We start from the raw sequence: 11,266 nt of genomic DNA on the forward strand, positions 1-11,266 counted from the left end.
CACACACACACACACACACACACACACACAAGGTGCGGAGGTGCAGGCTTCCACACTGCCCAAGCAGGAACTGCTCCAGCTCGAAGCTCCCTGCTTTCCATCTGGACTTGAACTTCCTTTATTCAGCAAGGCATTGAGCCTGATACTAGGTGTGGCCATTCCACTGTGGTGTTCCAGTCGGTGTCTTTACAGCTGATAACGCTCCCAGATGTGCATCTGAGTAGAGCACATCTGTAAAGGGGTCAGTGGCTTCCTCGGGACAGACTTGAAAGGATTGTCTACCCGAAGCCTTTGGTTCTTCTTGTACAGATGTGGAGAGGCACAGAAGGGCTTAGCAGCTTGTCCAGCACCACACAGCCAACTAGCATCCGATGTCAAAATAGAAACCTTAGTGATGCTCAAGAGAACACAGCACCTTATGATGTTGGGCCCAGAGATAAGGAGATTGGAGCCGAGCGGCAGTCAGGAGCTCTTTTTCTTTAGAAAATACTCACGGGGTCCCTTTGGCTGTCTGAAGACTTGGGGAAAGCTTGGAGGAGGTTCTAGATGTGGACCCTCAGAAGGGAGGTTGGGGACAATACATCTTGAAAGCTGTGTGGATTCCTCCATTGCCTTCCTCCTGCACAGGGTAAATCCCTGATTTGACTTGCTTTTATGCAGAGGCATGAGACAAGCTAAAGGAGCCTCTCCCTAGCCATGGCTGCTTGCTTGCCCATCTACGTATGCACGCGTGAGTGAGGTGTCCACACCGACCTGGAGTGCCAGTGTGTGTACTCACCTGAGTTCATTTATACATCCCTCAAGTAGTGCATCTGAGCTTACACACAGGTTTATTATCCATGACTGGTTAGTTGGTTTATGTGGCTATTTATTTATTTTGAAACTGGTCCCAAACTACTGGTGAGCCTTTTGCCCCAGCCTCCTAAGTGTTAAACTTCTAGGTAACAGCCACTGTGCCACAAGCAGTCCTGGCTGACCTGGAACTCACTCTGTAGATCAGGCTGGCCTGGAACTCAGAGATCTGCCTGCCTCTTCTTCCTGAGTGCTGAGATTAAAGGAGTGTGCCACCATAGCCTGGGCTTTTTAAACAACAACAACAACAGGGATTGAAGCCCAGGCTTTGCTGTAGCCTCAGGCCCTGTGTGTGAGCTTACATACATAAAGAGTGTCTGTGGACTGGGTGACTGAGCAGTTAGGAGCACTGGCTGCTCTTGCAGAGGACTGGAGTTGTAATTTCTAGCACCCAGGTCGGGCACCTACCACAATCACAGAATTCAGCTGCAGGGAACTGAGGGTGCCTCCACTCCCTCAGGGAAAGTGCTTGCCTAGAATACATCAATCCGAGTTCAATCCCTAATACCATAATAAAACGAGGCTTGCTGGTCCATGCCTGCAATTCCAGCACTTGGGAGATGGAGAAGAGGATTCGAAGTTTAATGTCATCCTTGGCTGTGTGGTGAGTTCAAGGGCAGCCTGGACTACCCCGAGACTTTGTCTAAGGTAAAACTCAATCTTTAATAAATGATTTCTAGGGGCTGGTGAGATGGCTCAGTGGGTAAGATCACCTGACTGCTCTTCTGAAGGTCCGGAGTTCAAATCCCAGCAACCACATGGTGGCTCATAACCATCCATAACAAGATCTGATTCCCTCTTCTGGAGTGTCTGAAGACAGCTACAGTGTACTTTAAAAAATAAAAATAAATAAATAAATAAATGATTTCTACATGTCTGACCGCTGACTTCATGAACAGGTAAGGTTTTGCTTGAGTGTGTGCTCAATGCAGTAGGTGCATTAGATCCACTTGGGAATACACCAGGGTTCCCCTGCCTTTGTGTGGAGAGCTGGGTGGAACCTGCCTCCTCCATATGCTCACCCCGTGGTATGTGTGTACATTTGTGGGTGTGGACAGGAATGGCTTTGTGTGGCTGTCCATGTAAAGTAGAAGTGCCCTGTGAGAAAGTATGATGTCATCACTGCCCCCACCCTGGTACATGTGGTGCTCTGACGGGTTGTCCGCAGAGCCCTGTCTTGTGTCCCCCCTCCCCATAGCAGGTACACAATTCCCTGGACACATCCTGCTCAGCCAATTTGCAGCCTTGCTTTCAGCTCCCAAGAAGGCCTGCAGCAAAGTCAAGGGGCTGGTGGCCAATTAGTGAGGGGGTTAATCGGGGACCTGGGGACCCCCCCAGGGGTGGGAAGCTGAAGGCAGCCATGGGGTTGACAGAAGCAGGAGCTGTCTGTCATAAGGTTGGGGGAGGGGACGAAGAGGAGGTGGGGGCCTGTCGAACCAGAGGTGTGCCCATGGATTCCTGATTGGTGACCACTAACAGCAGGAAGCATGTGTGTCTGTGTGTGTGTGTGTGTGTGTGTGTGTGTGTGTGTACTATGTGTGAAGTGGTATGTAGATGCATTCAAATCCTTGAATGTAGCCCTGTATGCAATTGTGTTAAATATCACCCATTTACTTTATTTTTATTTTTATTTTTTGGGTTTTTCTAGACAGGGTTTCTCTGTGTAGCCCTGGCTGTCCTGGAACTCACTCTGTAGACTAGGCTGGCCTCGAACTCAGAAATCCGCCTGCCTCTGTCTCCCAGGTGCTAAGATTAAAGGCATGCAGTGTGCCGCTACTGCCTGGCACCTATTTACATTTTTGTAGGTTCATATATGTGTATTTATTTTATTTTTTTAATCAATGCATTTTTATTAGGTATTTTCTTCATTTACATTTCAAATGCTATCCCAAAAGTACTCTATACCCTCCCCCGCCCATATGTATATTTATAAGTGTGCAGTGGTGTGCAAATGGGTTTGCTTATACAAACATATCCAGACCCATGTGTATGTATGTACTGTATACACATGTGTGCAAGAATATATATATATATATATATGTGTGTGTGTGTGTGTGTGTGTGTGTGTGTGTGTGTGTTCCAACATGCACCCCTGTAACATAAAGTTCATATATATAATGCTGTATCTAGTGTGCCTGCACAAGTGTACAAATGCACTCAGAGATGGATTTATGTATGTTTGCACGTGTCTCTGAACAGTCAGGTGCCTGGTTCCCACATGTGTGCCCGTGTGTGTATGTGTGTGTGTGTGTGTGTGTGTGTGTGTGTGGTGTATGCAGAGATCTTGGCATGGAGTGAGCTGGGGAATGGCAGGCTCCAGGCTGCAGGAGGAAATCTGACAGACGAGGCTTGCTGCAGCCCCCGGCCCCGGGAGCCTGTTTTCCAGCCTGCGGAAGCTGTGAGCCCGTGAACTCATCTTATATTAATAGCTGTTGTCTCCTCACTTATTGCAAGGGAGAGGCGGTCATGGCCCCTGCGGGGTGCAGCACTCAGGGCTGCCCCACCTCCCACAAGGACCAGAGCTCAGCCCAGCTAGAAGAGAGCCCCAGGTTTTTCCTTCAGTTCAGAGAGCCCAGTGCCCAGCCCCTCTCCTGGCCGGAAGATGGTAAACTCTAGCATTAGGACAAGAAAGCTGGCGGCTGGGAGGCTTAGTAACCTTCTCGGACACACAGGCGCATGGATACACACACACACACACACACACACACACACACACACACACACACACCCCTGAATGAGCAGCCCAGGGCCTAGCCCCAGAGGAGACTGAGGGAGACAGGAGGCTCAGGATGAAGGAGAGGCTCGGCCCTGCTCTCAAGGGCTCTTAGAGGCCCTCTGCCTAAGAGGAAGTTCAGCTTTCTGCGATCCTGGTCTGAGGAGAGCCATGACCTTGTCTTCAGGAGCCTCTAGTTCCGAGGAAGAGACAAAGAAATGTACTCTGATGAGCCTTCAGCTTGAAAGGACATGCGTGTCCCTGCTGTCAGGGACCCTCTGTTGGAGACAGGCTACGGCACTGCCTTCAGGAGGTCTGCTCTGACATTACCTTTCCTTTATGCATACAGTGGCTCCAGGGGACGAGAAGGAAGGTTTGTTGTATAAATTGTTTCTTCTTAAGCTCAACACGACCCAACAAGGGGTTCCCGGGGGAAGAGTTTTGGGGCGGTAGGGGGTAACTGACCTGTCTTTGGAAGGGGGGGAAAAAATCCAAAGAAAGGAAGTCCCAGCTAGTCCACTGTACACACAGGCGCTCCCAAATGCCACAGATCACTGCACTGCCCCATGACAGAGCAAGAGACTGAGGCCCAGCAGAGTCTCCTAGACACAGGGTGGCAGTTGGTAGGTTCCTGGGAGCCCCAGAGCAGGGAGTGTGGGATGAGGGTGCACAGGGTCCAGCTGGACCCACCTAGAACAGAAAACTATCTGGAGAGAGACTCCACAGGGATCCAAGGGATTGGGCATGAAGCTGCTTTCCTTTCCGTATGGCGCCTCTTCTGAGGGTAAGGGTCAATCTGGAGTAACCAGCTTCACCCTAGCACGGGCATAGGGCCTTCCTACCCCACATGCCTGGCCAACTTTTTCTTTGACCTGTTCCCAAAACATACTTCCTAAATCAGTAAAGAAAGAGATTTGGAAGCAGATGTGGCCTGGGTTTAAATCACAGCTCAATTGATCATAAATGTGACCTTTCTGGGAGGGCTTCCTTTCCTTTTTAAGTTGTTGGAGAGCTTCCCATAGCACAGGCTGGCCTCAAACTCCACATGTAACCTCAAATGACCTGGTGATCATCTTGTCTCCACCTCCTTTTTTTTTTTTTTTCCTGAGACAGGGTTTCTCTGTGTAGCCCTGGCTGTCCTGGAACTCACTTTGTAGACCAGGTTGGCCTCGAACTCAGAAATCCGCCTGCCTCTGAATCTCTTTTTTTTTTTTTTTTTAAGATTTATTTATTTATTATATGTAAGTACACTGTAGCTGTCTTCAGACACACCAGAAGAGGGCATCAGATCTCATTATGGATGATGGATGGTTGTGAGCCATCGTGTGGTTGCTGGGATTTGAACTCAAAACCTTTGGAAGAGCAGTCGGTGCTCTTAACTACTGAGCCATCTCTCCAGCCTCACCTTCCAGATCGTACAATTACAAGTATGTGTCTCCAAACCATTTAGTTTGATGGTAGAATCAAGCATGGAGTAAGAAATCTGGTAGAGGCAGAGCAGCTAGGAGCCTTACTACCCCTCCCCAGACATATACCAGCATGGGCACACACTGGGGATTGAACCTAGGGCTTCTTTGTGCATGTGGGGCAAACTCTGCCAACTGAACTATAACCCCAGCCTCCAGGAAGGCTTTTGTTTTACTTTGATCTTAAAATTACTTTCATCTATATTATATATTTATTTCATGTATGTGAGTACACTGTCACTGTCTTCAGACACACCAGAAGAGGGCATCAGATCCCATTACAGATGGTTGTGAGCCACCATGTGGTTGCTGGGAATTGAACTCAGGATCTCTGGAAGAGCAGTCGGTGCCCTTAACCGCTGAGCCATCTCTCCAGCCCACTTTATATTTGGAGATATTTTATTTTTAATTGTATGTACATATGGATATCTGTGTATGGGTATGTGCCTGTGTGAGCACAGATGTCGGTGGAGGTCAGAAGAGGGCGTTGGATCCCATGAAGCTGGAGTTTCAGGCAGTTGAGCACTGCCCAATGTGAGTCCTGAGAAGCGAGCTCAATTCCTTTGTATGAGCAGTATGTGCTCTTAACTGCTTATGTCATCCCTTCAGCCCTAACTGCAATGATTGAAAACCTTTTTTCTAGTTCCTGGACTAGACATTAAGCTATCTGCAAGAGCATCAGGGAGTAGATGATGGTTTGTTACTATCAGAGTTTCTGTAGCCCAGAGAAACCTGGAACTTGCAATCCTCCTGCCTCAATAACTGGAGTTACATAGCACTTTGGGTTTCACAGTCTGTGTCACAGTGCTCACAAAGCCTTCTTTCGCCTCTTTGGTGTTTTTTGTTTGTCTGCTTTTTGAAACAGAGTCTCATGTTGCTCAGGATAGCCTTGAACTTATGATGTAGTTAAGGCCAGCCTTGAACCCCTGGCCTTCTGCTTTAATGTCTCAGTGCTGGGAATAGACACGCCATTACATCCAGCATCCATCTTCTTCAAGCATGGTGCATTTGCCCTGCTGCCGATAGTGTGGTGCTAGTCTATGAAATGTTTGGCTTCCAGTTTGGCTTGGAGCAGAGCTTTCGCAGTGAAGAGCTCCTCCCAGGGACCTTCCAAAAACGTGAGGAGAGAGGACAGTCAAGGCTCTACCTGAGCTAGTGGGCATCCCTCACTGTGTGCCTGGGAGGCGAGCTAGTGGGCGTCCCTCACTGTGTGCCTGGGAGGTGGACCCTGTGGCCTCTGTTTGAGAGGGGTCTTGAACTCCAGGAAAAAGAGCAGGAACCTGGGAAATGGAGATAGAACTGTGGTCCCAGCAGGCCTGACACAACTGAATTTGAACAAGCTGCTCATCTTGGGGCCTCAGTTTCTCTAGTGTGTGATGGTAGAACTGTAAAGTGGGCAGAAATGTTCTCATGGATCATGGAAATGTTCGTGGATTGTCCCTTCAGACTGATCTAGTCAGAGCATACGTACGTAGGTACGTATGTACATATGTATGTATTCATTTTTTGTTTGTTCTTTTCTTTTCTTTTTCTTCTTTTTTTTTTTTTTTTTTTCTATATAGGGCTTTTTTTTTTTCTTTCTTTCTTTCTTTCTTTCTTTTTTTTTTTCAAGACAGGGTTTCTCTGTATAGCCCTGGCTGTTCTGGAACTCACTCTGTAGACCAGGCTGGCCTCAAACTCAGAAATTCATCTGCCTTTGCCTCCCAAGTGCTGGGATTAAAGGCGTGTGCCACATATGTATGTATGTATTTGTGAAATAGAGCCTTACATAGCTGGCTAGCCTCAAAGTTGCTATGAGCTGAAGCTGGCCTTTAACTTCTGATCCACCTTCCTTTCTTCCCCGAGTGTTGGGATTATAGACATGTACTGCTACAGTTGTTAGCTATTCCATTTTATATGAATGGGTGTTTGTCTGCATGTGTATCTGTAGCCAGTAGAGAGTGTTGGATCCCCTGACACTGGAGCTACAGACAGTCGTGAGCCACCACGTGGGTGGTGGGAATTGAACCCAGGTCCTCTGTAGAAGCAGCCAGTGCTCATAACTGTGTTTCTCCACCCTCACTAGGGTGTTGCTAGGGTTTAAGTGCCTTGGGCTGGAATTGAACTCAATGTGTAGCTGAGGCTGGCCTGGTACTCATGATCCTCTGGCTTCTGCCTCTCCAACACAGAGAATGCAGACATGTACGGCCCCAGCCCAGAGCTTCCCCTGACCCTGCCTCTGCTCTTGCGGTAAGCACAGGCTTCCTCCCTTCCTATGTCCCTGGAGTTCCAGTCTCCAGTTGCGAACACAGTTGCGAACGCCAGCTCTCCAATGTGACCACCTTCCAAATGTGGGCCACTGACCCCCAAGGACATAAGGCAAGGTCCAGAAGGTTCTGAGCTCCAGGGTAGGAAAAAAAAAAGGAAAAGTCATTGTCCAGGAGACTGAACACCGATTTTGGAAACAGATGTTCCAGGTGTGAATACTATCTTGTGTTTCTAGCTGTCTGACCTCAGCAGTTTTCTCATACATTTAAGGTGGAGATGAGATAGCCTGTGCCATCCATCCTAGCTAGGCGTGTACCCTTAGCGAAATGTAGCCCAGAGGAAACATGGTGGAAGGAAGCTATCCTGGCTCAACTCCACACTATGCAAATACACAAACAAGCATTTATCAAAAAAACAAAACAAAACATTTTTTTATTGAGTAGGGTTGGGGACTGAACAGGAATGCACTGGGGGCCATAACCCGATTGGCAGAGGGGTGGGGGTACTGGCTCTTGCCCCGCCTCCTCTCGGGCACCTCAGGGTAAGGCCTGGCCCCCAGGCCATGGCTGTGGCGCTGAAAGCCAGGCTGGAGTGGGTAATGGGGGGTGCGTTTTACAATCCCGACTGCCTTGCCGGGTTGCAATTCCCCCAAATGGCCACCAGAGGGAAGCCGGGCCTCAGCGCAGAGGAATTCTCGGTTGCTCAGGTGATGGCTTCTTAAAAAAATAAAAAACCAGAGGCTGGTGTGTTCCCCCTGCAAACCCGAGCAGTGCGGGCCTGGGGAGGAGGCTCTGGTTTCTATGATTTCTCTGATAAAAAATAAGCAAAAATAACAAAATACGTGGTTTCTCTTTTTCCATCCTGCCCCCTCCGGAAACTGAGGTCAGAAATGGGGTCATGGAGGCTGGGGATACCCTGGTACGAACTAGATTTCTAGGTGTGGGTCTCTTTTTTTTCTTTTTCCCTTACCACCCATAAGCAAATTTATAAATAAATAAATAAATAAATAATAAATAAATATACCTTCTTTGTATGTTCACATATATAGATAAATCTTTCATCTAGGCAACTAAGTGATTAACCTCTGACTCTGGAGCTTTGAAATTCAAAAGCGACATGATCAAGGTCAAGTTTCTGGGAAGGAAGATCAAGGACTTGGAATGATACTGTAAAAATCCCAGCCTTCTGGAACTGCAAACCACTTGGGCTGTGAGACATTTCTGAGTGGGACCCTGACCATCTGGAACATTCTAGAATCATGCGGTCAGCTGGGCTGGGCCCCCGCAGGAATCTTGAATGAGATCCTAAAACACCCGATGTCCTAGAACTCCAGAACCAGCTGGGTCTTAAGGGCGTGGAGATGGGGATTGGGACTAAGCCCCGGTGGACCTAACGCTCTGGAGTTCTATAGTAGTCAAAGCCACAGGTTTTCACCAGGGTGAAACTAGACATCACTAGGGGACCGGGACCGGAATGGAATCTTGGAAGTGGAACAGCAGCAGCAGATGGCCCACAGCACCTTCTGCACGTCTTGGTTGCGGAAGGCGTAGATGACCGGGTTGATCATGGAGTTGTAGGTGGCTGGGAGCAGGGTAAGATAGGTGTAGAGACGGGGAGAGTTGGCGTCTCCCAGGAGGCAGTAGACAGTGAAGGGCAACCAACAGGCAGCAAAGGCGCCAAGCACCACGGCCAATGTGGCGATGCCCTTGCGGGTGGCCACGTAATGAGAGGCAGGTAGCAGGTGTCGTTGGAGGGCGATCTGCTGGGCATGGCGGCAGACGATTCGGCAGATCTGGGCATAGAGCTGCAACATGATGCCAAACACCATGAAGAAGACGATGGCCAGAACCACCAGATGGTTCTTGGAGAGTGGATAGACCACACCACACGTGGTCTGGCCATCCCGGCAGTTCCAGGCCAGCACGGGAACCAGCCCCAGGCCCACGGCACCCACCCACACCAAGGCCAGCATCACATAGGTCCGAGTTACCGTAGTCTCTGAGTAGTAGGTGAGGGCGTTGTACAGGGAAAGGTAGCGGTCAACGGTAATGGCCAGCAGGCTGCCGATGCTGGCAGTAAAGGCCATTGCTAGCACGCCGACCAGCACCAAGCTCATCTCTGGCGAGCCAATGCAGAAGTCAGCCGCAAAGTGCATGACCAGGCCCAGGCCTGCCAGCAAGTCTGCTACGGCCAAGCTACCCACCAGCAGGAACATGGGGGCGCGGAAGGCAGGAGTGCCCACAATGATGGCCACCACCAGCGCATTCTCGCAGGACACCAGGGTGCCCGAGATGCACAGCACCACATCCCAGGCCCTGGGAGAGGGCAGCAGTGGAGCTGGGCCTGTGGGTTCCTCTACTGGGTCCACGCTGCTCACGTTCACACTGCCTGAGCCAGCTGAGAACCAGGCCATAGAGCTTCCTGCACCCCACATCATGGTACCTGTAGAAGAAAGGTCCCATGAGATACTGGCAGGCCGGCATCCCGACAGGAGGCCCTTGGAGAAAAGAAAGCTGTCAGGAGAACAGGTAAGGTACCGATGACCTGCCCCCCCCCCCAATTCATGTCCTGTGGCTTTTGTCCTCTGATGCCTCCAGGCCTCTAAACAGGGGTCCCTTTTCAGGTGGTCCCTTCACCCTCCCCTCCATTCCTCCATTCCTCTAAGTCCTAAAGACCTCTTGGCCACACGTGGTCAAAGAAGTGAATCAAAGCTTACCATAAGTGAATGGGGGAAGCACAGGATTCAAGGTGTGCCCTCAATAGGCTCATGAATAGGGGAGGGAAACACGTCAAGAAGAGCAGTCAGCTCCCTCCCACCAGAGATGATGACTAGGTTCCCGAAGCTCCCCGACCCCTCACGATTCGCGGTACTGCCAGCCTCAAGCTCCGCCCCCAGGCAAAGCCGGTGCAGCTACTTGCCAGCCCCCAGTCGACATTCCCAGGGCAACACCTGGGAACTCATTTCCCCTACACTTTCTCCCAGACTTCTGACTCCGGACAGACACCCCCCACACACACACTCCCCCCATTCTTCCTCCTAACCACTGGGTCTCCGTAGCAGACACCCCCTGGTGGAAGCCGGATTCCTGAGTCAGACCCCTCCTTCTGCCCGGACACCTGGATCTTGGGCCTGACTCCGCCTCCTGCCTTGGATAGCCGAAGCCCTAAATAAGACACCACCCGCTACTCGGACGTCTAGGTGCCCGCCCCAGACGCCTCCTGTTCTCCCAACCTCAGATGACCGCCTGTCCCTCCAGGGCCTCAGGTCCCGCAGGAATGCTCACCCTTTGCCGGGTCACCCCATCGCACCACTCGAGCACCCGAACACTTGGGGAGCTGCCTACTTATGCAGACTCTGCTCATCCAGAGTCCCAGGTACGACCCCCGACCCTGAGCAGCGGCGAGCAACCTTCCGCCGGCCCGGCGCCCCTGCACGCTGTGTCCTCCCAGACTCCGGGTCCCCGCGGCAGGGCCCACTACTCACCGGTGGCTCAGGACCGGGTGCGGCCGGGCCGCGGGGAGCCTCCACTCAGGTTCTGGCAGAGCAACGTGTGCGAGGACCCCAAGAAGCCCCCGCGGCCGCGGGAGACGCGGCGTGAGTCACCCCGCCCCGCCCCGCCCCCGGCCACCGGTTTGGTGACGTCAGAAGCCCAGCAGGCCAATGGGCGCTGCGCGCTGGAGCGCAGCGCGTGCTGCGCGGCATAGTAATGAGGCCTCGCGCCGCCCGCTCCCCCATTCATAAAAAGTGACCGTGGCCGCGGCCCCGCCCCCTCCGGAGCCGGCTCTCTCTGTCCTTGACGCGGCGCCCTCTGCGGGTCGGGGGTTTTGGGGACACTAGTGGGAGAGCCTTAAAAGAGATTCGGGGAGGTCACAGAGGATGTGGGAAGAGGTCAAGGGATTGGGATAGTCTGCGGGGGTGATGAGTACCTTCAGTGGCAGAAGCCCGCTGACATAGACAGGTGATGGAGCGAAATGGGCGTCCCCGGTG

General features: G+C 51.3%; 1 protein-coding gene across 1 annotated transcript; it reads right to left on the bottom strand.

The window, feature by feature from the left end:
• Window positions 1–7,705: 7,705 nt before the first annotated feature.
• On the bottom strand, window positions 7,706–10,880 carry Gpr3 (G protein-coupled receptor 3). Its single transcript, XM_021200981.1, has 2 exons — window positions 10,763–10,880; window positions 7,706–9,720 (listed from the first exon to the last, which is right to left on the bottom strand). Exon 2 carries the CDS (start codon window positions 9,713–9,715, stop codon window positions 8,723–8,725), a length of 993 nt encoding a protein of 330 aa, XP_021056640.1. The 5' UTR covers window positions 9,716–9,720; window positions 10,763–10,880; the 3' UTR covers window positions 7,706–8,722.
• Window positions 10,881–11,266: the final 386 nt, after the last annotated feature.

Source organism: Mus pahari, chromosome 6 (assembly GCF_900095145.1).
Source record: "Mus pahari chromosome 6, PAHARI_EIJ_v1.1, whole genome shotgun sequence".
Taxonomy (NCBI): Eukaryota; Metazoa; Chordata; class Mammalia; order Rodentia; family Muridae; genus Mus; species Mus pahari.

Coding starts and splice junctions, on each gene's coding strand:
- Gpr3 (XM_021200981.1), bottom strand. CDS start 9,715: ATGATGTGGGGTGCAGGAAGCTCTATGGCCTGGTTCTCAGCTGGCTCA.